The sequence below is a fragment of the Ambystoma mexicanum genome, chromosome 5p (genome assembly GCF_040938575.1).
Source record: "Ambystoma mexicanum isolate Mex_15411 chromosome 5p, UKY_AmexF1_1, whole genome shotgun sequence".
In the NCBI taxonomy this organism is placed as follows: Eukaryota; Metazoa; Chordata; class Amphibia; order Caudata; family Ambystomatidae; genus Ambystoma; species Ambystoma mexicanum.
In genome coordinates this window covers 53,917,323-53,944,332 of record NC_090930.1, presented here as the reverse complement: position 1 = coordinate 53,944,332, position 27,010 = coordinate 53,917,323, and the positions used below count along the sequence as shown (strand labels likewise).

The window sequence follows — 27,010 nt, the reverse complement described above, 5'->3', positions numbered from 1 at the left end:
GTGCTAGACGTCATGGGTCCACTGGCAAAGATGATGGACTTGGCTGAAGCAGCCATAGAAACAGGTGAACCCATCGACCCAATAATACTTTAGGGCTCGGCTCAAAGAGCCATTTGTTTGCTGGGAAACACCAGCTATGCCATATCAGCTGAGCGCCGCAAGGGTATACTCTACAAAATCGATGCCAAGCTCAGTGAGTTAGCAGATACTGAATCCGGGGCTGCTGCCCAAGGTATGCTCTTCGGCGACTCCTTCGTGAAGGAAATGTCTAAATTCATTGGCACCTTCACTGCACTTGAGAAAGGGCAATCATCCATCAAAAGAGTTTTTTCTTCAAAAATGTTCACCAAGGCCGGACGAGGCAGAGGTCGCTTCTCCAGCCGTTACTCTTTTGACAGAAGACCTCAACAATCCAGGGATCAACATGCCTGGCAAGACCGCACAGATACCTTCTTCCCTTTGACAGGACTAGGAAGAGGTCACGGTTGGAGGAGAGCCGCCCGATACCCAGCACAACAACAAACCACAGGTCAGTCTACCTATCGCAGCACCAGCATCGCAAACGCCTATAGGAGGGAGGCTAGCTCCTTTTGCGCATGCTTGGGATTCCTTATCAGGGGATGCATGGGTCAGAGTCACAGTTCGCGGCATGCACCTAGATTTCTTCGCACAACCCTTTCAAATAAGTCATCTCATTCCCATTACAATGTCCAAAGAGGACGAGCCAGCCTTGGACAAGGAGATTCGCAATTTAGCAATGAAACGAGTAATCCGCCCCTGCACAAGCCAAGGCGGTTTCTTCAGCCCAATTTTTCTGGTGCGCAGGAAGCAGAAAGTGCGTCCAGTGATAAACCTGAAGGCTCTCAACGATTTCATTGTCTACCGTCATTTCAAAATGGAGGGTATTTACATGCTCAGAGACCTCCTGAGACCCAACGACTGGCTTATGCGTTTGGATCTGAAAGATGCGTACCTGGCGGTGCCCATACATCAGGACCATGCAAGCTATCTGAGATTCTCCTGGAATCTTCAAGACTGGGAATTCACAAGCCTTCCATTCGGTCTCTCTTCAGCTCCTTGGGCTTTTTCCAAGCTCCTAAGATCGGTAGTATCACATTTAAGAGAACAAGGTGTTCGGCTGATAATATATTTGAACAATATTATCTTCATGGCACAGTCTCGAGCTGGTAGAACAACAGACTAGGCTGGCCATAGACCTACTACACAGTCTTGGATTTCTCATAAATTGGGAAAAGTCAATCCTTCACCCATCCAGAAACCTAGAGTTTCTAGGTGTTGTAGTAGACACCGAATTGGCTCAACTCCGTCTCCCAACAGCCAAAATTCATTCCACCAAACGGGAGATCCGCAGACTCCTATAGAGGGACGAGATCTCTCTTCGAGACCTCGCAAGGGTAATAGGACTTCTCTCCTCCTCTATCCAAGCTATTTTTCCCGGACCTCTACACTACTGAGAGTTACAAAGGCTGAAGGGACAGCACTTATGACACAGTCTTTCTTACTCGCAGCGACTGACTCTATCACCAGAAGCAAGAACGGAACTCAACTGGTGGCTTACCCACATGGAGGCCTGGGACGGCCGAGCAATCTTTGGATCTGCCTCAGACATAGTGATAGAGTCAGACGCCAGCCATTCCGGCTGGGGAGCGAGATGCGGTCCAATAGCCACAGGAGGAACATGGTCACCTCAGGAACTCGAGATGCATATCAACTGCCTGGAGCTCCTAGCGGGTTCCTTAGCAGTACGCTCCTTCGCCAAAGACAGAGTGAGCTGTTGTATTTTACTGCAAATGGACAACGTTTCTGCAGTAAGATACATCAATCATCTGGGTGGCACCAAATCTCGCCCTCTAGCGGAATTAGCCAAAGATTTTTGGCATTTCTGTCTAGAACACCGGATTTCGGTCACGGCAGAATATCTACCAGGCCTTACGAATGTGGTGGCAGACTGGTACTCCCGGAACACAACCGATTACAGCGACTGGAGGCTCGACAGAGAAGTCTTCCTCTGCATTCAGCAAGTTTGGGGTCCCATGTCCAAGGACCTGTTTGCCTCACGTCTGAACACTCAACTACCAGTGTTCTTCAGCTGGAATCCAGATCCAGCAGCGACAGCATTGGACCGAAGGGTTACACTATGCCTTTCCCCCCTTCAACATGATTGCGAGGACCCTGGCGAAGGCCCGTCAGGAGCAAACAGAATTGGTTGTTATAGCCCCGGTTTGGACCTCTCAGACCTGGTATCCAGTTCTTCTGGAACTTTCTTCGTATTTTCCAATCCTTCTACCCCGATTTCCAGATCTTCTGCTAGATCCAGCGGGGCATCGTCACCCCCTACTCCTCCATGGATCTCTGGTACTAGTGGCCTGGAGGATTTCAGGTCAAGGTGGAGAGTTCCAGGCATGTCTCACATGGCAGTCAGCCTCATTGAAGAGAGTTGGGCCCGAGCCACTCTCAAAAGATACTCTAACTCATGGAATGCCTGGAGAAACTGGTGTCAAGACAACGGCCTGGAACGTTATCCAGTTTCGGCACCTATAAAATAAATTCTGAACTTCCTAGCATCTTTAGTGGAAAGAGGTCTAGCCTACAGGACTGTTAACGCATACCTCTCTGCTATCTCAGCAGGCGATGACCCTATAGAAGTGATCCCAGCAGGAGAACACCACCTAGTTTGTAGACTGCTCAAGGGCACCAGAATTACAGTCCCGCCTCCGTCCCGTTACAATAATCTGTGGGACGTTAATAAAGTACTGAACCTTTTTCTATCCTGGCCAGATAACGAGGAACTATCCTGCACTGCCTTATCTGGCAAGCTCACTACACTGCTCTGCCTCGTCTCCTGCAGGAGAGTTTCTGATGTCAGAGCCGTAGACCTTGCAGGCAGAACCTTCTCCCCCGATGGCATATTATTCCACATACATAGGAGGACGAAGTGCAACTCAAGAGTGATTTCTTAACCCGCTTTCAGAGACCATCCCAAGCTCTGCTTAGTCAGATGCTTGAAGGCTTACGAAAAGGTTACGGCTCTTCTCAGAACCTCGCCTGATGGGCAACTTTTGAGCCTTGCGCAAGCCCCATAAATCAGTTTCCGCTCCAACACTAGCACGCTATGTGCGGTGGACCTTAGCCCAAGCAGGAATAGATACCTCGCACTTCGGAGCCCACTCCGTGAGAGGAGCTATGGCTTCCAAGGCTTTCCAAGTCGGGATCCGACTGGATGGCATCATGAAAATGGCAGACTGGGCAAGTCAATCTGTGTTTTTAAGCAATTCTACCTGAAACCGGTAGAACAGCCGGCATCCATCGTGGTAAGTAAGCTTTAAACGAGCATAATGGGAGCCTCCGTTCTTGACATAGAATAAAGATTTTCCATAATGGCTTACTAGAAAGTCTTAATTCTATTAAAGACATGGAGGCAAGCATTATCTCACCCGGCGAGAAATTTAAATGTATCACTCTGGATGATTATACATACATTGCAAAATGGTTACATAATTCTGAATGCAGTATTATTTCTTAAAATAACAATGTATTTCTTTCCCACCCCTCTAAGGGAACTTGGGTTGTGATATACATGAACTAACTGCAATTTTTTCTATCTCTCTCTTGACAGCGTCAACGGACAGGTCCGCCTAATACACGGCACATTTTTCTTCTATGAGATGACTTCAGTTCCATATTTTCTATTGGACAAGTTCGCAGCCTCGAAAGAGGAAGTGTCATATTCTGGACTGTTTATGGAGGGATGTACTCACTCATTGGAGGATTCAGTCACATGTTGGTGACATCACGTTGAACTTCTCCAAAGGCCTCCTGGGAAAGGAAGTTTTATGTGTTTTTCAGGACTTTTAAGGACATTTGTTAATGTTTCCTGTTTGTGTTTATGGTTACATATTTTCTATGCACTAAAGAAAATATTTGCTGCTGAGCTTTCTTTAAATAATTAAATAAAAGAAAGAGAAGCATAATGCTCGTCTCCGTGTCTTTAATAGAATTAAGACTTTCTAGTAAGCCATTATGGAACATCTTTATTGGTGCTTACAATATATGTTGAGATTCAAGGAATCAGGTAAGAGCTGGTAATGTTCATTTGGTGATGAGAAGTAAAGTTGATAATCGAGCATATATGAATACACCTAAAAATAGTAATGAGGCAATAGTACAAATGAAAAAACGATCAAAAAATAAAGTGGAGATTAAATATTATCTGACTTGGAAGGGCTGTTTCAGACTGCAGACTTTGCAGATGTCGCTACTTCAGGGTTTGAAATTGAGATTCTATGAGCAGGTGCTAAATCCAGCTCCTGAGAGTCGGGCATCACCCAGTAGGTAGGAGCTACCACAGGGGAACCAGGAGCTACCAGAGATGCTCCTTTAACTTTTTGTTCTTTTGCATGATCTATTGTGCTTAAATGTGTGTTAGATGTTTTTAATTCTTTATTAACGTTCTCAAATACTCAAAAGTTAATGTCATATTTACATGTTTGGAAGGCACCAGTCGGCCCAAGGAGCCAAAAGTAGCTCCTGGCAGCTGTTGGTTCCACGCTAACCAGGCTGTATTATGCTAGAAACAGGAGATACATAGCTCCCAGCTCCCCTCAACTTTAAACCCTGCTACACAAATATATGCTTCTTCTCAAACTCTTCCCTATGTGGTATCTAATGAAATAAAGACTGAAAAGTTATTCCAAAAGTCAACAGTATGGAAAAGTAGAGCGCTTTAAGTCTATAGTTTATTTGGATATCCGTGATTTGACAGAGTGCTAACATTTTCGAATTCTAAAACGGCTCCTCAAATCATCATCGCCCGATCCACCCACCCCCCTACTTTCCTGTTGGCAGTACACCACGTTGTGTCCTGCCCATTCCCACACCAGTTAACCCCTCTGCAAAACCGGTTCACTTCAGTTATGTGGAAGGGAACAGGCGCTGCATTGTCCTTTTTCTTTTTTCTTTTTTTCATTAAACTTTGTCCCCTGCATTCCTTGTCATGGAAGCGGGGGACACCCCTGCAACCCCGCTCCCCTCATTATGGGCCTTCGGTTATTTTTCTGATGCCGAATTTGGCATTTTTCTCAATTAGTTTCTTTTCTCTTTCTTTTCTACTGAGCCGTTTGATACTAATGAGGAATGTTACATTTATCGAACAAGGTTCCTCGCGTTAACCCACGGGGTAATTTCATTCTGTTGTATTCGTAACGATGATCTACATCTTATGGACATCCGGGAACAAGTTGATTATGCAACCTCCTACATTCACTTTACAACACACATCATTGATTATATTATGATGTACAATGCGTCCTTATTAAAGCTGGGATATGAATGTATGGCCATGGCCATGGAGGTGGAGGATCTGCCAGTAATGGGTGTAATATTGGACATGACAACATTATAGTGGTGCAGTGCGTGCAGGGGGGAAGGTTTTTTGCTCTAATGAAGAAACATGTGGAAGTAAATTGGGTAATGAGCATTTGACCAATGCTGCGTTTCCGCTACCACCTGAAAACAAAAGACAGAATGCTCGTGTCACATTGCGACAGAAACCTTTCCCTCACTCCAGTCCTAACTAGCATCTTTTTTGTTATCATGGAACACCAGGCAACACAAACATCTGTTGGCACAAGGTGGCTTGATGGGGGCTATAGACATCTTTAGTATTATCGCTTTACAGGAGATATGGTTGGTAACATCGCTAGCAGTAGACTGGTCTACATTTATTTAATAAAAGGCTATACAGGGCAACAGGGGAAGACCTAAGGGGCTCCTTGCAATAGGGGCTAAACAACCATTACAACTGACTGAAGTTAAGACTAACGCTAACTATTTACTGGTGGGAAAAATAACATCAGTTAATAAAGAAGTACACAGGCAATATAGGCATGAGCTCTTGATTGTCACGGTATACGATCCTCTAACTGCAAGAGAGCCTGATGATGATATTAGAGAGCTGGAACTTTTCTTAAACTCGAATGAGGGAATCAGAACGGTAAGCGTATGTGGTAACCTTAATGGTAGGATTTCTAGATTGTTTTCCCAATGATCTTGAGATTTTGCAGATGACTAACCCCTGTCCCTTTCTTTTTCCCTGTCATATCTTCAAGACCTTTGTTATGGTGGCATCCGGTTTCAAGAGGTGTTCGGACTCTGGGCCAAAGATGTCCATCACGGATCCACACCGAGTATCCCTCTGGTGTCTTGGGCTGGACCATAAGGTAGATGATTTTGGCTCGTGCCAGTTGATGACCATGAAGGCCTTGAAGGAGAGGAAGATGAAGCTCGCCCTAGGTAGGCCTTGGTCCAAATCCCTTCCACTACCCTGAAAATGAGGTCATGGGAGTTAGAGAAGCACGAGGGATATTTCCCATCCAAGGGCTAGAAAAGCACAGTAAACTTACTAAGCGCTCTAGATCGAGAAGTAAGTCTCGACACTCATCCTCTCATAAGAGATCTAGGAAGCAACGTCATCCATCCCGATAGTTTTCCTCTGACTCCTCGCCCAATAGGAAATGGGTACGTTTTCCCAGTACTTTGGCGTCAATAGGAGGAATTTTGTATAAACATGTTAGAGGTGTTCACGAAGATGGCTCCATCCACCCCTTCGAGTCAACCGAACAAGTCTTCCAACCCTATCGTGCCACCTGACGAGGCCTACAGGGCATTGTTAAAATCTACTACTCACAAGCCTTGGAGCCCGGAGAGTAAGTCATCTAAGCTTTCTCAAGAAGTGTCAAGGGATTCTACCCCTCGAGAGAAGACAAAGCCACAACCTTCCTCTTCTGCTCTGTTGAGGGAATCGCCAAGTTCCTCGAAGGTTAAATACATCGACTTCAAAGCCATTGACCCCTTATCAGAAAAGGACTTTTTCAGGTCGATGAGCTCTATTTTTGAAGAGGAGGAGGTGGAAGGAGAAAGAAGCCCTCTGTTTGGTTTGGAGTATGGGACTCCAGATGAGTAAATCTCTGAGGAGTCAAGAATGAAAGACCTGATGGACACCTTGAAGGATGCCAGTGGTCTTGATACTTTGCCAGAGGTGGAGTTTGCTACGCCGGATGTGACTGAGCATGCCGATGCCCCATATAGATCTGTTGTGGGCAAAGTAATATGATATGATTGGTTATTTATAATGCGCTTAATACCCGGAGGTTTCTAAGCGCGGACCCGGGGATCGAACTGTTGCTCCATGTCGTCTTGCTTCCAAGGCGAGCACGTTGCCCATGAGCTATAGAGTTTTTAGGCTGGAGTAGGACCTGTGGCAGAATATGAGAAAGATGATCTTGCAGATATCTTTGATAAAGGTCTGCTAAAGGATCCAGTACTACCTTTTTCATATGGCACTGAAAAACAGACTCTTAGAAAATTGGAGAAAGCCGGACGCTACACCAGCAGTAAATAAGGACTTGACAAGGAAGTACAGACCTTCACTTGTAGACCCAGATTTTCTGTCTAAACATCTGATTCTAGAAGCTCTGGTTGTTCAGGTGACCACTTCCCCTTTAAAGGGAGCTGCCTTTCCCACAATTCCTCCAGATAGGGATGACCAGACATTTTACACCCTGGAGAAAAGTGTTTTGGCAGGTAGTCTGGCACGTAAGGCTATTCATGCTGCATGTGCACTGGCCAAGTTTTCTTACTCTTTGGGAGGTTTTGGCAATGGCCGCAGAAGACATTATGGAGGTTGAAGAAAAGGATCGCTTTCTCCAATATTGTGCAGCATGGCAAATATGCTATGTGCCAGTCAGATCTAGACTTATCTGATTGTATGAGTCGCACTATGGCAGCAAGCGCTGTAACCAGAAAGTTTGCATGGCTACGCAGGTCAGGATTTGCCCAGGACATTCAGGCGAGGCTGTTGGATATGCCTTTCAATGGCTCACAGCTGTTCGTCTCTAAGGCCGATGTAAGTTTGGAGAAGCTGCCTGCTTTCCAAGCAGCTGAAATGTAACTGGGAGCTGTGATTCAGAAACCACATCAAACGTATTCAACATCTCAGAATTGGAGAGTTGGTTCCTTTTGATTTTATTCATCGATTGGACGGATAAGGGGCAATTCTCTCTAAGAGGCCGGAGGAGAATGTTGCGTGGGGATGGGTGGGTAAAGCTACCCCTGCAACCTCTACCTCTTTGCCATATCACCAAAACCTATTTGAGGCCTTAGCCCACAGGACTGTGGCAGGAGGCAGACTGACACAGCATTTGGAAGAATGGTGAATCATTACTTCAGATGCTTGGGCACTGCAATCTGTATCCCATGGTTACTGTCTCCCATTCCTAAAAAGGCTTCCCAACTGTCTACCGAGCAGTCAATCCTTGAAGGATCCAGATCTGTTCCTCTTACAGGAGATTATCACCCTGCTCGAGAAAGATGCAATAGAGTCGGTACCTGTAGTAGAGTTGAACCAAGGATGGTACTCCTCTTACTTCCTAATTCCCCAAAAGGTTGGAGGACTGTGACCCATCTTGGACCTGAGAGGCTTGAACACGTTCCTCAGGAGGGACAAGATCAAGATGGCCACTCTTTTGCAGATCCTCCAGGCCCTTCGGCTCAAGGATTGGATGGGGTCACTAGATATTCAGGATGCTTATGTGCCTATACATCCAAAACACAGTACATACCTGAGTTTTGCCATTGGCAGTTCTCACTATCAATTTCGAGTTCTCCCTTTCGGGCTCACCTCCACTCGAAGGTCTGAAGAGGAAGTGTCAAGTGTCATCCATACTCCAGCCGCCCCCTTTGTAGTACCCGGTACTTTCACGCCAAAGTATGTAACGTATGATGAACAGATAAACCAGTAGAGAGCAGCACATGGGCTTTGCCCAGTGCCTATTAGAGTAACAGCACCTATTGAAGTACCGACCTAAGAAAACCTGGACAGTAAGATACCCATTGAGAAACCCATATCTGCAGTCAAGACAAAATGATGGTTGTCAGAATGGAATACCCGAAGAAGCCAAGAAGATAATAAAGGATGACAAATGGTAATGTCATAAGACATCGGACGGACACACACATAGATTATATAAGACCAGAGAATGCTGATGGAAAACAAAATCAAAAAAAGATACTATGGATAAATGACTTATTGAACCCAAGATGAACAAACGTATGCCATATGCACAATGAAGATATTCAGTTAGTTTAAGCATGTACAGATGCAAGAAACTGCAAGAAGCAAAGAAATTGTTAAGCTTGCTTATGCTTAATAGTAAATAGTTTAGGGCAAGCGCCAACATATACATATATATACCTCGAAAGCACTTTATACATGAGTATAATTCCACTACGCACATGAGCAGAATCAAACAAAGGTTACTAAAGGTCTCGAGAGGAGTGTGTTGCGGCAAACAAATCGAGAATTAAGACAGAGCGAAACTCAGCTGAAGGTAACCATGCCAAGAAGCCAAGTTCGTATTTGGTTGGAAAAGGCCGACAGTGGATACAATAAAAGAGAAAATAACAGAGTATCCTGTTCAGAAAGGTCAAGATAAGCCATAGATGGTAGAAGACTGGCAGAATTAAAATCAAGTATACGAAAATACATGACGAAGAGGTCGATTTCACGTTGTCCTAGTCACGTCACATGGCAGGCTGGAAGAGTGAGACTTTCACACCTATGCATGGATCTCTGCCATGCCCATACTCCTTAAAAGTTATCAGACCAAGAAGCAGACTCGAGGCCAAACTAAAAGCAGTAATTGACACATGGCCACTGAGGTGATGATTGATTCTAACATAATGGGAAGGAAGCTGGGGTGCAGACTAAACTCCCTGCACCTGGCTGGTCTTTCTGCATGCTGCTAGACGTAAGTGGAAAAGTATGAGTGGGGTTGATGCCAACCCAATCATAGTGGATCCCTTGAATGGTCTAAATTTTCAGGAAACATGTCAGACCTACTTCAGGTTCCAAGCAGGGTTGCACAGGATCTCCTGTGGTAGGCCTGCGAGGACAACATTCTGAAGCAAGAACCTTTTTGGCAACCAGGACCGGAGATAGCAGTAGTGACGGACGCCTACCTCACGGGGTGGGGAGCCACGCCAACAATCTGACAATCCGCGGGTATTGTTCTCCATCTGAGTCCAAACTACACATCAATCTTTTAGAGCTGAGGGCAATCAGACTTGCGCTGCAGGATTTTCTGCCCTCTACAGGGAAATAATGTCCTGATAATGACGGACAACACAGTGGCCATGTACTACCTCATCAAGAGAGGTGTGCAGAGAGGCAATGCAGCTCTGGTACTGGGCAATTCAAGAAGGAATCTCCCTATCAGCAGCTCACCTAGCCAGAGAAGAGAACACGGCGGCAGACGCCCTGAGCAGGCAGAGTAGTCTCCCATGAGTGCAAACATGCTCAGGAAGTCCTTCAAGAGATCTTCACCCCTTGAATAACCCCTCAAGTGAATCTGTTTGCGACCAGTGTCAACCGGAAGTGCAAACTGTACTGCTCCAGGGAATTTCCTCCAAGAAGAGCTCTAGGAGATGCGTTCATGGTGAACTGGGAGTTTCCACTTTTGTATGCGTTTCCTCCAGTCCCCGTCATTCCTCACCTGATCAGGAAGTTGAGAAAGTTTGGGAAGCTCATGATCCTAGTTGCCCCGGGTTGGGCCAGGCGGACCTGGTACCCGGACCTTCTGGACATTTCCATCTGCCTGCCAATACGTCTTCCAGAAGAGAGGACCTTCTCTCACGAGAGGAGGGTCAGAGTCTCCATCCAGAGGTCAAGACTCTCAGCCTTCACGCATGGTTTCTGAGAAGCTGAGATAAAAGGATTGGGACCTCCCAGATGATGTAATGGAGATTTTGCTTTTGGCCAGAAGGCCAGCAACAAAGTCCATGTACCATTGCTGTTGGAACAAATTCTGCAGCTGGTGCAAGGGCAAGAATGTAGACCCTTTACTATGCAAGACACCAGAGGTGTTATCTTTCCTACGATAGCTAGCCAATCTGGGGCTCCAGGTTGAAACAATTAAAGGCTATTTTTCGGCGCTATCCATCTTTAAGAGCTCGTAGGGGGAATCTTCATATTTTAAGATCCCATTGTTAACCCAATTTCTGAAGGGACTCGCCACTGTGTGACCCCCCGCCCCATCTCCTTTCCAGGTTGGGACCTTAATCTGGTATTAAATTCTATTGTTAGCATTAACTTCAGGCCATAAAGTGAGTGAATTGCAGGCACTATCAAAGCCACCCTTTACTATTTTCCACAAGGATAAGGTTGTTCTGAGGGTTAAGCCTTCTTTTTTGCCTAAATTCTTTTCAGATTTTCATGTTGGACAGAAATTTGTATTGCCCACTTTTTATCCTCCACCTCATCCTGGCAAAGAGGAGGAGAGATTACACAGATTGGATCCACGTAGAGCTTTAAGCTTCTATATTTCTAGATTATCCAAACTTCGTATAGATGATGAGCTTTTTAAAGGCTATAAAGCTCACAAACTGAGTTAGGCTGTGACAAAGCAGACCTTATCCAGATGGATCATTCAGGCAATTTCAGAATGTTACAGGCTGGCAGGCAAGGATCCTCCAGAAGGATTAAGGGCTCATTCCACCAGGGGCATGGCTACCTTTATGGCTCTGCAAAGGGGTGCCCCGATCAAAAACATTTGTGAGGCAGCTGCTTGGTCTACTGTACACACGTTCACAAAGCATTGCTGCCTTGAGTCTTCCATCGGACTGGGTGGAAGCTTTGGGAAGGCCGTCCTCCATTCGGTTCATGGAAACAATTCATAGCTAAATTTGTACTCCCTCCACCGAAACAGACACTGCCTTGGGAGTCTATCAAAGATGAAGAATACGTGGGAGGACACAATCCATTCGAAGAAAAAGTTACTTAACCCTGGTAACGTTCTTTCGACTGGATGTACCTCCCACATATTCCTCGTCACCCGCTAAGCCTACCACACAGTAGAATTTCTCATGCTATTACAGCTTTCGCTCCTTCAAAGCTTAGTACGGTCAAACCTGTGGTTATGCGGGTAGTTTCTACTGTAAGAAATAACAGAACTGAAGCCAACGGGCGCTGCCCGTGCTATGTTTATACCTTCCATGACATCACCCTCAAGACGGAGGCCCTCGAGGGACAACAAGTTGATTGCATCGACGCACAGCACCCTCTGCCGAATTTATTTTCTGAAGCGGCTGAAGCTGGATATCGAATATCAAAGATGAGGAATACGTGGGAGGAACATCCAGATGAAAGAACGTTACCAGGGGTAAGTAACTTTTTCTTCTGGATGTTGCTGTAATAGGATAGCTAGCAGTTGTTCTATGTCCTCCTCTGAGGGACCTTCACCATTCTCAGAGAAAATCACAACTGCAGGGAAAGTGGCCTGGTCTCTGCCTCTGGTTTTCCTCTGCAGTGATTATTCGCTGGTGGTACAGGTTCAATTTAAGAGTTCCTCTGTTTGCAAAATCTCGGTCTCTCAGGGTTTCCTCTTTTGTTCTCTTCAAGTGTGACCTTCCTGCTTCAACCTTATCCCCCTCACACATCTGTCCATTGGGTCCTGGATTTTAGAGGTGTGGTCTCTAGTTCTTCTTTATGTCTGGTACGGGCACCTGACTCTCTCTCTGCTCCATAGCTGCCAATTTAGCCCCCTCGTACCAGGTTTTCCTGGGTCTCAGCTGCGACGTCCAGTGGGTACACCAGTTCCTTCTCACCCTCCTCCCAGGTTTTTATATCTGCCTTCAAGCCTTCTGGGAAACCTTCAGAGTCTTAAGCTCTGGCCCAGGGCTGACTTCTCCCTGGTGGTGGCCATTAGTTTCCAGAGACATGTCCTCTATTCTTTCTGGAGCTGAATGGTTTGGGAGATTGTTCTACCATGAGGACCTGGTTATTACTGGGGTGGTTTGGGTGACCTATCACAGTGAATCGTTCGTATAGTAGTCTTGTATGGTTTTGGTGTGCAGGGAGAAATTACCCAATGCAGACGCTGGGTAGGTGCACTTGGAGATCTGTCTCCACCATCACGTTCTCGTTAGCTGAGATGCAGTAGATATGTGCATGCATCACCTCATTAGCGCTTTCCCATGGGGACCATCGCCATGGTATGATGACCTGCTCGGAGTATAGACCACCATTCCTACGACTCAGGTTTTTGGTGGTAGTTTGCAGTTGATGTAACCCCTACATTGATGTCTACATTAATCCCATGTCTGACACCACATGTCATCAATGGCAAAGAAACCACTTCAAGTCTGAGGCAGAGCAAGTATTTTATTAGCACAGTGGACAATCAATGGCACTAAAAAGTGTTACAGATACGAGAGAGACAGCCCCCCCTGCCCCCAGACCTAGCGCCACTACCCGAACCCCTTCTCCCGCCAGTGCCTGTGATTGAACAATTGGCTTGTTCTTGTCTTGAACAAGTTAATCATTGCTCAAAAGAGCCATCTGTTTACCCTGTGCCAGTGTACTAGCCTTACCACCCAATTTCTCTTTTTCTCTGAAGTACTCCAGCTCTGGCAGTGGAGAGAGAACATTGGGATCTGTTTGGATTTACAAGCAGAGGGTGAGTGTGAGGCCTGTATGCGTATAGTTCTGCCCACCTCCCTAGTGGCTATCAACTGATGTCTCCTCCTGATATTGTGTATCAGTTACATATTGTTTTAAATGTGCTTGTATTAGTACCACTAAAATTGCATTGTGAAACCTAGGCCTTTTCTCCCCCTTTAGGATTCTCAAACTTAGGTGTGTCTTCTCTCCTGTCTTAGAATGTGGATTTTCTGAGCTCTCATCCTGAGTGCCGTCGTCTTGTCACATAGCTCTACTCACTTGCCTCTCGTTGTGTTGTCTGTCTACCCTTGGGTCCCCCCCCCCTCCTCTCCCACCTACTCTATGGTGCTCTCTGTCTCCCCTATCTTTTCAAACTGCTTCTCTATTGACTATCCTGCTCTCCTCACTAAGTCTGGTAGGAAGAAGTTTAAAAAGGACATCCTGGTCTCCAACCCAGACCTCCCTATTGCCGACACCTACACCAGTGCCTTCTCCAAGGAAACTCACCAACATCCTCTTTGTCGTTCCTTCACCAGACCTATGGACTCCTCATACGGTCTCTGTGCTCTCTCCTCTTCACCCATTAATGGTGCCACCCGTTGGAACGCCCTCCTGGCCTCCATCCATTCCTCTAAGGTCATCATTAATGTCTACTCTAATGGGACCGTCTTGGTCCAAGGCCCTCAGGCCAACCTTCATCTCTTTGATAGACGTGTCCTGCGCCTCATCAACTTCCTTTCTTCTCCTGCTGTCCCCTCCTGCCTTTCCCTGACTACCACGCCTCCCCCTTCTGCCTCCTCCTTGGCTACCTTGCCTCCTCCTTCCCTCTCTGCCCCCTCTCGGGCTTCCGCTGCACCTCCAAAGGGCGTACCTATGACATGTACCCCTCCCCGGAAGTCCTTCAAGGGTGGCAACCTTCTCCATATTGCCACTCTAAACTCTCACTCTGCTGTCAAACACGCCTCTGAAATCTTCTGCCTTCTGGAAGAACTTGACCTTGATGTCCTCGGTCTCACCGAGACATGTTTCACTGCCGGCTCTGTCACTAGCTTTGACACTATCCTTCGTGACGGCTCCAAGATCCTCTCTGTGCCCAGGTCCAACAGCTCGGGTGGTGGTGTAGCGCTGATCTTCCCCGAGTGGATCCCTGCCACTGTTACTCCTACGCAGGCCTACTCCTTGTTTGAATGCGTCGTCTGTAGGCTCTCTCTCTCTCTCCCCTAGCCACTCCCTTACTCTGGCTATTATTAATCAGCCACCTGGTCATATTTCGTCCTTCCTCTCTGAGTGGGCGGACCTCTCCTCCTCACTCCTGGCCTCTACCACTCAATTCCTCTTTCTGGGAGACTTCAACATCCACCTGGATGCCTCCTGTCCTCCCTCTGGACTCTTTCGCGACCTCTGCGACTCTCACTCACTATTCTCCCCTCTGGCCCTACTCACTCTGCAGGGCACACTCTTGATGTTCTGATCTCATCAGACCTTCCCCTCTCTGTCCCTCTCTCCACTCCTCTCTCCTGGTGGAGTGATAACTTTCTCCTATCCTCCCACCTCACCCTCCCTACCACTCAGGCCAAGCCACCTCCATCACTGCCACCCACCTTCTCGGTGATCCGACCCATGAAGCGCGTGTCAGTTGAGGCTTTTGCTGCCACCTTCTCACCACCTCACCCCCCCATTGACTGACTCCCACCCTGACACAGCCCTCCCCACGCTCCATTTTTCTATATCTGATACCCTTGATATCCTTGCCCCTGTCATGAGAATCCGCCTGAAGACCAAAGCCAAGTGTAACTCCTGGTATGACTCAGACCTCGTCACCCTAAAACGCAGGTGCAGGGTGGCTGAGAGGAAATGGCGTGCTTCATGTTCATCCGCTGACAAACTGGCCTACCGCCTGCTGCAAAGGCAATACCGGCTCTCCGTCCTCACCAAGAAGAGAGCTCATATCCAAGCCTGCGTCTCTGCAGCATCTAACAACTCGGCTGAACTCTTTAAAATCTGCAAGGAACTGGCCAATCCTGCCTCAGTCTCTACCTCTACTGTCCCTTCCCATGCCCTTTGCACGGCACTGGCTTCCGGACTTCATTTCTAAAACTCAGGACATCCTGTCCTCACTCTCCTCCTATCGCCTCCTTCCCTCTATTTCCTGCTCTTCCTCTGACCCTTCTACAGCCACTCCCTCCTTCTCTGCCTTTCCCCTTTTCTCTGCAGACAAGGTTTCTAGACAAGTCCGATCTATGACAGTCTCGTCGAAACAAGTTCACCCTTGTCCCTCCAAAACTATCAAGGACCACATCGACTGCCTGGCTCCTGCCCTGGCTGATTTCTGCAATCACTCCTTCGCCACTGGAGTCTTCCCATCCCCCCTGAAGCACTCCCTTGTGCACCCTCTTCTTAAGAAACCCTCTGCTGACCCGTCCTACCCGGCTAACTATCGCCCAATCTCCATCACTCCCTTTCTGGGCAAGCTCCTGGAGAAACTGGCCATCTCCCAGCTTAATCACCACACTGAATCTGTTGGTTGTCTTCATGGCCATCAGTCTGGCTTCAGAGCAGCCAGAAGCATGGAAACTGCTCTCCTGAACATCCGTGAAGACCAGTTCTCCAACTTTGACTCCAACACCCCGTGCGTCCTCATCTTGCTTGATCTCTCTTCTGCCTTTGACACTGTCAACCATGCCATCCTGTTCCACCGTCTCCGTGATAACCTGGGTATCACTGGTCAGGCTCTGGCATGGCTGACTTCTTTCCTCTCCGACTGACCCTCCCAGGTCCAACTTGGGTCCTTCCTCTCCGATATCTTTTTCTTCACCTGTGGTGTCCCCCAAGGGTCTAACATCTCTCCCTGGCTGTTCAACCAATACCTGGCACTCCTTGCCCACCGCATCGCTGCACTTTGCCCCAACTTTCAGTGCTATGCGGATGAAACCCAGCTCATTTTCAGGCTACCCTCGGCCCCCTCCTCTCCTTCCCTCATCTCTGACTGTCTCTGCCATCCATGAGTGGTGTGCCGCCAATGACCTCTGCCTTAATGCCAGTAAGACTGAGATTCTACTCATACCCGCTTCCTCCTTCCCTGCAGCTCTCTGGCCTGCTTCACTTGGCCCTCTTCCCGCTCCCACCTACAAGGCAAAAAACCTCGGAGTCATCTCCGACTCCACACTCTCCTTCTCTCCTCAGAGGTATCCTTCCTTTCCTCTCTTTCCCCCAGAAGCTCACTGTCTCCAGAGCCCTGGTTCTCTCTAGGCTGGACTATTGTAACAGCCTCTATCTAAATCTGCCTGCCTCTACTCTCCGCCCTCTGCAACTTATCCAGAACAGGACTGCGAGACTTGTACTTGGCATCAAGCCCAGGGATCGTATCTCTCCAGGACTGAAATCTCTTCACTGGCTCCCAGTGGCTACGAGGATTAAGTTCAAAACCCTCTGCATTGTCCACAAGGCCTTCTGGGGCCTGGGGCCGCAATACCTTCAACTCTCTCTTCCTAAATATCTTCCTTCTCGAGCTCTTCGCTCATCCGCATCCAACTCCCTCAGGGTCAGTCGCTTCTCCAAGCAACAAGTTGGTGGTAGATCTTTCTCTTCGGCATGGGCCTCCCTCTGCAATAGCCTTCCTGTCTCCCTGAAACTTGAGGAGAACCATCTCCGGTTTCGGAAGCACCTCAAAACCTTCCTCTTTGCCTCTGCTTTCTCTCCCGCTCTCCCCTGCTAATTTCTTGGCAGAAACGGCACTGGCACCTGGCCACCCTTTCTGATTCTCAGGCCCAGGCCCTGCAAGTTGCCCACCTGCTCTGCCTCCCTGGCAACCCCTGCACCTTGGGACTGTTTTCTGTATCCCTACAGACCCCTACTGGCACTTATGTCTGCACTTACCTTGCACTTGCCACCAGTGGCCGGTTTTATTTATCTTATTTATTCTACTATCCCATGTACTGCACTTTCACCTCTCCTTTCCCCACACACTTTTCCCTTTCCCCCTCCCTATGCACTTGCACGATCTGAATGATACCTGGCCTAGTAGGATCGTTTTCGGTCTTCACATTTATTCCTCCTCATTTGCCTCGTCACGCCTTGAAACACTTGTGTATAGGCGCATTATAAATGCCATATCATATCATGAATTATTTCATGTTTGCAGTTCTGTCAATCTTGTTCGTTTTTATTATTTTGTAGTTGAGATGGAACTGTTTTACTGTGGTATTGTTTCTCTAGTTACTATTTATAGTTCTGCTACACTGATCTATCATGAACCCCATATCTTTAGGAGTTGCTGTAATAACTCCTCAGACTTTTCTTTGTTTGATGTTTTTAGTATTGGGATTAGCCACTCCCTCTCTTGCCTGTACAATATAAAACACCAATCCTTTCTGAACTCTGTATGGCCCTGAAAGATACTGGGTTCTGCTCAGGTTATGAGACCCTTTTCCTCTGTGGACCTAGTCCTGGTTGCCCAAGGCCTGGGCACAAGAAACCAATCTCCAGACAAGCCAAGATCTATAAGACCAATATGGTAGTGATTTGACTCAGTATAAAATCCTTGTCGCTTAACCTAACATAATTCTCCCACAGCAACAAGGTTATGAGAGATTGCATGTAATATGTGCTTGTGCTGTTGCCATGTAATCGCTTTTATGGCGAGGAGAGGAGCCTTGTTGCTACTAATGAGCCTTGTGGTCGATGTCATCCTATATTTTAATTGTATAACATTACCTAGAAGCTAAATATGCATTTATGGTTTTCCACGTAATAATTATGCATTGTATTTCTTGCTCATAAAACACTAATTCCATGACTCTTCTTTTCAATCCAACAGGAAGCCTAACCACAGTAATGGAACATTTTTGAATGGAGTCCTTTGTAGGAATAGATCTGAACATTTTCCCATGATGCCTAATGTTTCAAACTGCAGAGAATAATTCCCAATTATCCACCTTTTGGAAAGCATATTGTTGTCAGAAAATCTTAGGAGTCAAATAACCTTTTGTACACAGTGGAACATGTTAACTGTCTAATGAATAGGAACTCATTTACCACCATAGGGAATGACAATTTTAAGATCTGCACAGTTAACCCTAACAGTGAGATATACCACCTGCATATGCTGAATTTCTGTGGATGCAATCCAAAGGCCAAAGAACTACCAAGGAGTGTAAAAGCCACAGAAGAGGACTTGTAAATGTAGAAATGACCACATAAGGATTCACAAGCCTATCTGACAGAACTTTGCATGGTGGAAAACCTTGTAGAAACTCATCCCCAAATGTTGGCAAGTTGAAGCCAATCGTACCCTGTGCCCAGCATAACTAGCTATCCACAACGTTCTCTCGCCCTGGCTGACGTGGTTGCTGAAGTTCTTTGTAAATGTTGACAACGGCACAGCAGCACCTCCCAGAGTAGCATCTGAAGACACTGAGCTGCACTTAGGAAGGCTAAAAGGGAAGTATGTGATCATGCAGAGTGTTGTGCTGGCATGACCTGCCATCTTAATAATGTACATTCAAGTCTTTACTGTTATGCCCTAGTGCTGCACTAGCCTGTTGAGCGGCTGTATATGAGTACCGACTATATGAAAGTATCTTTTGTAAAGAGAAAGTGAATACAACTTTCAAAAATGTATTTAGGAGCTATTGGCTAATAAGATGGCTCCACAGGTTATACACTGTTGACATGTGTGCATGCTTCAGGACACAGGTTAGAATCCAGGCAAGGCCAACTCAGTCTCTCAGCATTAAGTCAAAACTAACTTCACATGGGTAATGTTAATTATGTATATAAGTGTTCTATGCCCAGTGTTTTAGTGAAATAATATATATGAATAACACATTATAATTAATACCCCAAGAAGAGAATATATGAACTCCAGTTGTGGAAGGATGTTGTTAGATTGAGATAGCTTATCAAGCTGAATGTCCACTCAATGGTGTAGACTGTCTACATGTTCTGAATGTGGCAAAGGATTTTGTAACACGCAGGAAACCGCACACATAGAGAACTTAAATGCACTACAGCAAATGATAAAGATTTAATAGCGCAGGAAAAAGCAAGGTAATCCCACTGAGATAAAAAATTGCTCCAACGCAACACCATAGAAGTGACACCTGGGAGAACCCATGCAAGTGTACTGGAGGCATCAAGGGTTTTATTTTAAAACGTGATTGAGCTGTTGAAAAACCGTACAAATGGACAGAGTGCGACAAGACTTTCTTTTCAAATAGAAAGCTGAGGCTACATCAGCCAACACACATTAGTGTGAAACACTATACATTCACTCAGTGCGGCAATACTTCCCTTACAAATTCACAGCTAATGTACATTAGAACGCTCATACTGGCGGAAGACCCTTTAAAGCTGTGGGGTGTGAAAAGACATTCATTACAAATAAACAGCTTATCATGAATCGCAGAATGCAAACGTGCGAGAGACCATACAAATGTACAGTGTGTGACAAGGCTTTCATTAGAAAGGTACACCTGAAGCTACATCATGCAGTACACACTGGCGTGAAACCATTTAAATGTACAGAGTGTGACAAGGCTTTCATTACAAAGAGAGATTTGATGTTACATCAGGCAATTCACACTGGCGTCAAACCATTTAAATGTACAGAGTGTTGCAAGGCTTTCATTAGAAACAGAGATCTGATGCTACATCAGGCAGTACACACTGGCGTTAAACCTTTTAAATGTACTGCGTGTGACAGGAATTTCTCTACAAAGGGACGTCTGAAGCTCCATCAGGCAGTACACACTGGAGTGAAACCATATAAATGTACAGAGTGTGGCAAGGCTTTCACTAGAAAGACAATCCTAATGCAGCATCAGGCAGTACACACTGGCGTGAAACCATATAAATGTACAGAGTGTGACAAGGCTTTCACTAGAATGACATACCTGATGCTGCATCAGGCAGTACACACTGGAGTGAAACCATATGAATGTACAGAGTGTGACAAGGCTTTCATTACAAAGAGAGATCTGATGAAACATCAGGCAGTACACATTGGCGTAGAACCATTTAAATGTACTGATTGTGACAAGGCTTTTATGTTAAAGGTACGCTTGAAGCTCCATCAGGCAGTACACACTGGTGTGAAACCATATAAATGTACAGAGTGTGACATGGCTTTCATTTTAAAGGGAAGCTTGAAGCGCCATCAGGCAGTACATACTGGTGTGAAACCATATAAATGTACAGAGTGTGACAAGGCTTTCATTACGAAGAGTCAGCTGATACTACATCAGGCAGTACACACTGGAGTTAAACCATATAAATGCACTGAGTGTGAAAAGGCTTTCACTCGAAAGATAAGCCTAATGCACCATTGGGCAGTACACACTGGAGTGAAACCATATGAATGTACCGAGTGTGCCAAGGCTTTCATTACAAAGCAACAGCTGAAGCTACACCAGGCAGTACACACTGGCATGAAACCATTTAAATGTACCCAGTGTGAAAAGACGTTCATTACAAAGATAGTCCTAATGCAGCATCGAACCGTACACACTGGAATGAAACCATATAAATGTACAGAGTGTGACAAGGCTTTCACTACAAAGCCAAGCCTAATGCACCATCAGGCAGTACACACTGGAATGAGACCATATGAATGTACAGAGTGTGACAAGGCTTTCATTACAAAGAGAGAGCTAATGCTGCATCAGGCAGTACACACTGGAGTGAAACCATATAAATGTACAGAGTGTGACAAGGCTTTCATTAAGAAGACAAGCCTAATGCACCATCGGGCAGTACATACTGAAGTAGAACCATATAAATGTACAATGTGTGACAAGGCTTTCATTACAAGGAGAGACCTAATTCTACATCACGCAGTACACACTGGAATGAAACCTTATAAATGTACAGAGTGTGACAAGGATTTCATTAAAAAGACAAGCCTAATGCACCATCGGGCAGTACACACAGGAGTGAAACCATATAAATGTACACTGTGTGACAAGTCTTTCATTACAAAGAGCGAGCTAAAGCTACATGAGGCAATACACACTGGAATGAAACCATATAAATGTACTGAGTGTGACAAGGCTTTCACTAGAAAGAGAAGCCTAATGCAGCATTGGGCAGTACACACTGGAATTAAATCATATAAATGTACAGAGTGTGACAAGGATTTCTCTAGAAAGAAATACCTGATGCAACATCAGGCAGTACACACTAGGGTGAAACCATATAAATGTACAATGTGTGACAAGTCTTTCATTACAAAGAGAGAGCTGATGCTACATCAGGCAGTACACACTGGAATTAAACCATATAAATGTACTGAGTGTGACAAGGCTTTCACTAGAAAGACAAGCTTAATGCAGCATTGGGCAGTACACACTGGATTAAAACCATTTGAATGTACAGAGTGTGACAAGGCTTTCATTACAAAGAGAGTGCTGATGCTACATCAGGCAGTACACACTGGAGTGAAACCATATAAATGTACAGAGTGTGACAAGGCTTTCCTTACAAAGAGTCAGCTGATGCTACATCAGGCAGTACACACTGGCATTAAACCATTTAAATGTACTGAGTGTGATAAGGCTTTCAGTACAAAGGTATGCCTGAAGCACCACCAGGCAGTACACACTGGAGTGAAACCGTATAAATGTACAGAGTGTGTCAAGGCTTTCATTGCAAAGGGAGACCTGATGCGACATGAAGCAGTACACACTGGCGTGAAACCATTTAAATGTACAGAGTGTGCTAAGGCTTTCATTAGAAAGCGCGAGCTGATGCTACATCAGGCAGTCCACACAGGCTTGAAACCATTTAAATGCACAGAGTGTGAGAAGACTTTCATTACAAAGAGAGAGCTGATGCTACATCAGGCAGTACACACTGGTATGAAACCATTTATATGTACTGCGTGCAACAAGGATTTCCCTACAAATGGACGCCTGAAACTCCATCAGGCAGTACACACTGGAGTGAAACCATATAAATGTGCAGAGTGTGACAAAGCTTTTACTAGAAAGACACTTTTAATACTCCATCAGGCAGGGCACACTGCAGGGAGTGAAACAATATAAAGGTACAAAGTGTGACAAGGCTTTCACTAGAAAGATACAAGTAATCACCATCTGGCAGTACACACTGGAGTGAAACCATATAAATACTCAGTGTGACAAGGTTTTCATTACAATGAGTCAACTGAAGCTACATCAGAAAGCACACACTGGTGTGAAACCCTATGTATGTACAGAGTGTGACAAGGCTTTTGTTACAAATGCAGGTCTTATCAGCCATTAGAGAATTCACACTGGTGAGAAACCATATATATGTACAGAGTGTGACAAGGCTTTTAATACAAAGACACACATGATGCAACATCAGGCAGTACACACTGGAGTAAAACCACATAAATGTACAGAATGCGATCAGACATATAAAAGGAAAGCTGATGCTATATCAGGCGGTACACACTGCCGCGAGACTATATATGCGGACGACACACAAATAGTCTACAAATTATAAAACACACAAGAAGGAAACACGGCATTGGAGATCTGCCTCCAAGAACCCTACGCCTGGATGACCTCAAACAACCTCAAACTCAACCCAGAACAACTGAAAAAATGACCATATCCAAAAGCAGAGAGAACAACCACTACATCCCATGGCCAACAGAACTTCGTACACCACCTGCCCCATCGACGATAGTAAAGAACCTGGGAGTCTTGATGGACAGCGAACTAACGCTCAAGCTACAAGTAAATGCCATAATCAAGAAATGTTTCTTAACTTCTGAGCGCAATTAAAAGAATCCTACCATACCTCTCTTTCGCCCACAAAACGCTCACCATCAATGCGCTCATGTCCAGAGTAGACTACGCCAACAGCCTATGCCTAGGAATGCCGGAACGACTACTAAAAAGACTACAACGCTTTCAAAACACAGCATCCAGACTCTTGCTGAAAATACCACCAAGAGAACACATTACACCAGCGCTGAAAATGCTACACTGGCTACCAATAAAACAGCAAATACAGTTCAAAGCAATGTGCATAACGCAAAGAGCAAACCACGGCAAGGAGGTCATAAAAAAGAAAATGAATGTCTACCACCCCACAAGACCAAACAGATCAAGCAACATCTGCCTCGAACCAAAACCATACAACAAAAGAAAATTCAGAGGATCATCCTTCGCCCACTTAGCACCAAAAACCTGGCATGAGCTACCAAAAAAGATACGCAACAAAGGAGATCACCTTCAATTCAAAAAATTACTCAAAACTTGGTTCTTTGCTCCTGAACAAGAATGAAATCACCAGGAAGCATATGAACAACTGAAAACGACAATCCCTGAAAGAAAACCCACCACCGGGCATCATATGTTACACTATCTTCCTATGAGGGCGTGGAAGGGCATCCCTTCAGCGCATACCGCCGTACCATAGAGGAAATGCAGGTAGGTCAGGACCAGTGAATAACAAGGAGGCCCTATGAGGGGGGGGAGAAGGAGGACAAAGAAGAAATAAAAATATATATAACCCCCTACTAAAAAAAACCTCAATTTCTACACATACGCTTCTCATACAGAAACCCCCACAACCACCTCTCCACACAGCAAACTGCAACAACAGACAAACAACATGTAAGTGGCACCAACAACACATGGGCACTCCCACAACCCAAAATCTGCACTCAAGCACAGCTCACTGTGAAAACCGAACTGAAGCTGCCAACCGGTCACCACAACGCTCACTCTCTTACTCCCTCTACACCTTTCTAACCATCCGCCCTTCCTCTTTCAGATCCGCCAGAGCACCTGGGGACCACTTCCGTTGGTGACGATGCGCGGTACAAGTACCTATAACATAACATATATAAATGTACAAAGAGTGACCAGGATTTCATTACAAAGAGAACTCTTGATTCTACATCATGTAGTACACACTGGAGTGAATGCATGTAAATGTACCTAGTGCAACAACACTTTGAAATCAAAAGAAGGTCTGAAGTAACACCAAATAATTAACACTCGCGATGAACCATAGAAATATACCAAGTGTATAAACAGACAGCTGATGCTACATCAGGTAGCTCACACTGACATGAAAACCCTTAAATGCTCTAAGTGTGACAATACTTTAATTACAAAACCACATCTACTACAACATTAGAGCACTCACACTGACGTGAAAGCCTATAAATGTACAGAGTGTGACAAGGCTTTCATTACAATTAACAACCTGATAAAACACCTGGGAACTCACACTGGTGAGAAACCATACATGTGTTTTATGTGTGGCAAAACTTTCAGTCATTCAGAGGGTCTGTCAGTGCATCTAAAATACCACATTGATGAGCAACGATATACATGTACCGAGTGTGTCAAGGATTTAATTGCAAAGAGGCAGCTGATCAGTCATCAAAGAACGTATACTAACTGGAAAACATATATGTGTGCAATGTGGCAAATCTTACTGCCAAAGTGTGTTATCGTTACGTCAGAAATGCTTCACTCTGTGAAACCATTTAAGTTTTCTAAAGTGCAGAAAGACTTCCAATTAAAACTGTAACTAATACAACACCATCATGGCCACAGTGGTGAGGATGAATTGGAATGTTATGATGGTGATCAGGATTACAAGAATAATATATAGGTACATCAGATAATTAATACAAGTAAGACGCAGTGTGAATGTTCTCATTGTAAAAAAGACTTTTGATAAAAATGTCTCTGATACACCTGTGTCATATAAATCTACAGAGTCATTACACTGAATGCGGTAAACCATGGTGCTATTAACACCATGGTTGCCGCCGGTACCATACCGGTACCACCATGGAGGAAAGGGGAATTACCACCCCATTCCAAGGTTGGCGGGGCGGTAATTCCCCCTTTCTCCATGGCCCTTCCCCATTCCCATTTTTGCCCCATAGGGCTCAATGGGAATGGGGAAGGAGCTAATGACGGTACCGCAAATTGCGGTACCGTAATTAGCACCAAGGTCCCTTTGCGGGTCCCAACTTTAAAAGCTGGTCTACACCAGCCGTTAAGGTTGGGTCCCGCAAAGGGACCTCGTAGTAAACCGGTAAACCCTTACCACCTACCGTGTAATGAGGGCCATTTGTCTAGGCTGTTATCTAAAAGAAGATCTGACACTACAACAAAATGCTGCCGTAGCTGAACAGTATACATTTTCTGGATGTTCCAAAGATTTCTGGCAGATGTTTGCTCTATTGCAACATCAGAAATACTGCACTGTGTTATGGCAGAAGAGGAAATAGGGCTGTTATCAGTTTAGGGATTTGAGAAAGTAAGAAGGCTGATTACTGCAGATAAAGTGGTGAGCAACAGGTAGTGTGATTTGATTGTATTGGTTCTGTCCTCTGTATATGTGGCTATTGACTGATACATTCTTAACTATGCTGGGCATGTTCTGCCACTCTACCTGCTTCTCATCGTTTTCCAAAAGCCCTCACTAGATTAATTCCTGAAAGATGTTCATGAGAGCACAAGGTTTTGAGGGTGCCCTTGAGTAGATTCATTTCTGAGCGAGGTTCATGACACCATGCGGTTCTGGGTGCCCCATGGGTGTAATGTTCCAGTATCGCCCCGAAGCGCACGCATATCTTCCTGGGTATATGTTGTAGATTTCCTGTGCTTTGACTGTTGAAAAAAATAAGAGGCAGATTCTGAAGGATTTGAACGTGGACCATAAACCAATATTCAGTGATCGAGTCCTAAATGTAGTTATTAAAAAATGTAGCAATCCAGTATGCAAAGTGCAAACAAAGATGCAACAGTATTTGTTTTTCCTTTAATGAACTCTGCGTTTGATGATTTGCGGTGTGTCCCTCTGCATTTGTGTCTCTCCTCTATCTCTTGTGCTTTTCATAACTTATTTTTGAACTGTGTTTATCCTTCTAAGTATGGGTTTTTTTCATTTTAGGCAAGGATTTAGGATGTGTATTGTATTAATTTTATTTTGCTTTCTAAATGGATTCATTTTGTTTATTCAGCTGTGTTAGCTCTTAAATAAAAGTTATAATATGGAATAAAGAAATACTACACTGGTGAAACCACATCAATTTTCTGAATCGTATAAGGGACAGCTTTTGTTACAGCCAAGAGACACAATTTCATTGTATGAAGTGCGACACAGCTTGGATTAAAACAACGTATACCACCCGTAATCACTTAAAATATACTGGGTGTACCAAGTGTTTCATCATAAAGAAACCTCTCATGATAAGGTTGAAGCACCTTACTGGTGAGAAAGCATGAGGGTGTCCTGGATGTGATCAGGCTTTGTCAAGCAAAAAACTATTCTGTAGTAGCCGCATTCAAACTATTTACTGCCCCAGTGAGTGGGGGTAGGGGGGAAATGGCTTTCTAGCCACAGTGCCAAAGTTCCACAGTTAAACAAAAAACACATAGTTTGGGCTACTGTTGCCCTCATTGCAGCAAGGCAGCCCAGTTCAACATGGCCCCTGCTGCACATGCTCAGTGTGATGGGGCAAAGTCTCAGGGG

General features: G+C 45.3%; 1 protein-coding gene across 2 annotated transcripts in view; it reads left to right on the top strand.

Annotated features, from left to right (window-relative positions):
- Positions 1-26,563, top strand: part of LOC138480721 (zinc finger protein 729-like) — a 79,418-nt gene extending 52,855 nt beyond the window's left edge. Inside the window, exons 2-3 of one of the 2 annotated variants that reach the window (XM_069612427.1) lie at positions 13,473-13,532; positions 18,333-26,563. In XM_069612427.1, coding sequence (XP_069468528.1) covers positions 19,912-22,557 — 2,646 coding nt within the window. In that variant the 5' untranslated portion in view covers positions 13,473-13,532; positions 18,333-19,911 and the 3' untranslated portion in view covers positions 22,558-26,563. The remainder of the gene's footprint in view (positions 1-13,472; positions 13,533-18,332) is intronic. The other variant, XM_069612426.1, reaches the window with a different exon arrangement.
- The last annotated feature ends 447 nt before the right edge of the window (positions 26,564-27,010 follow it).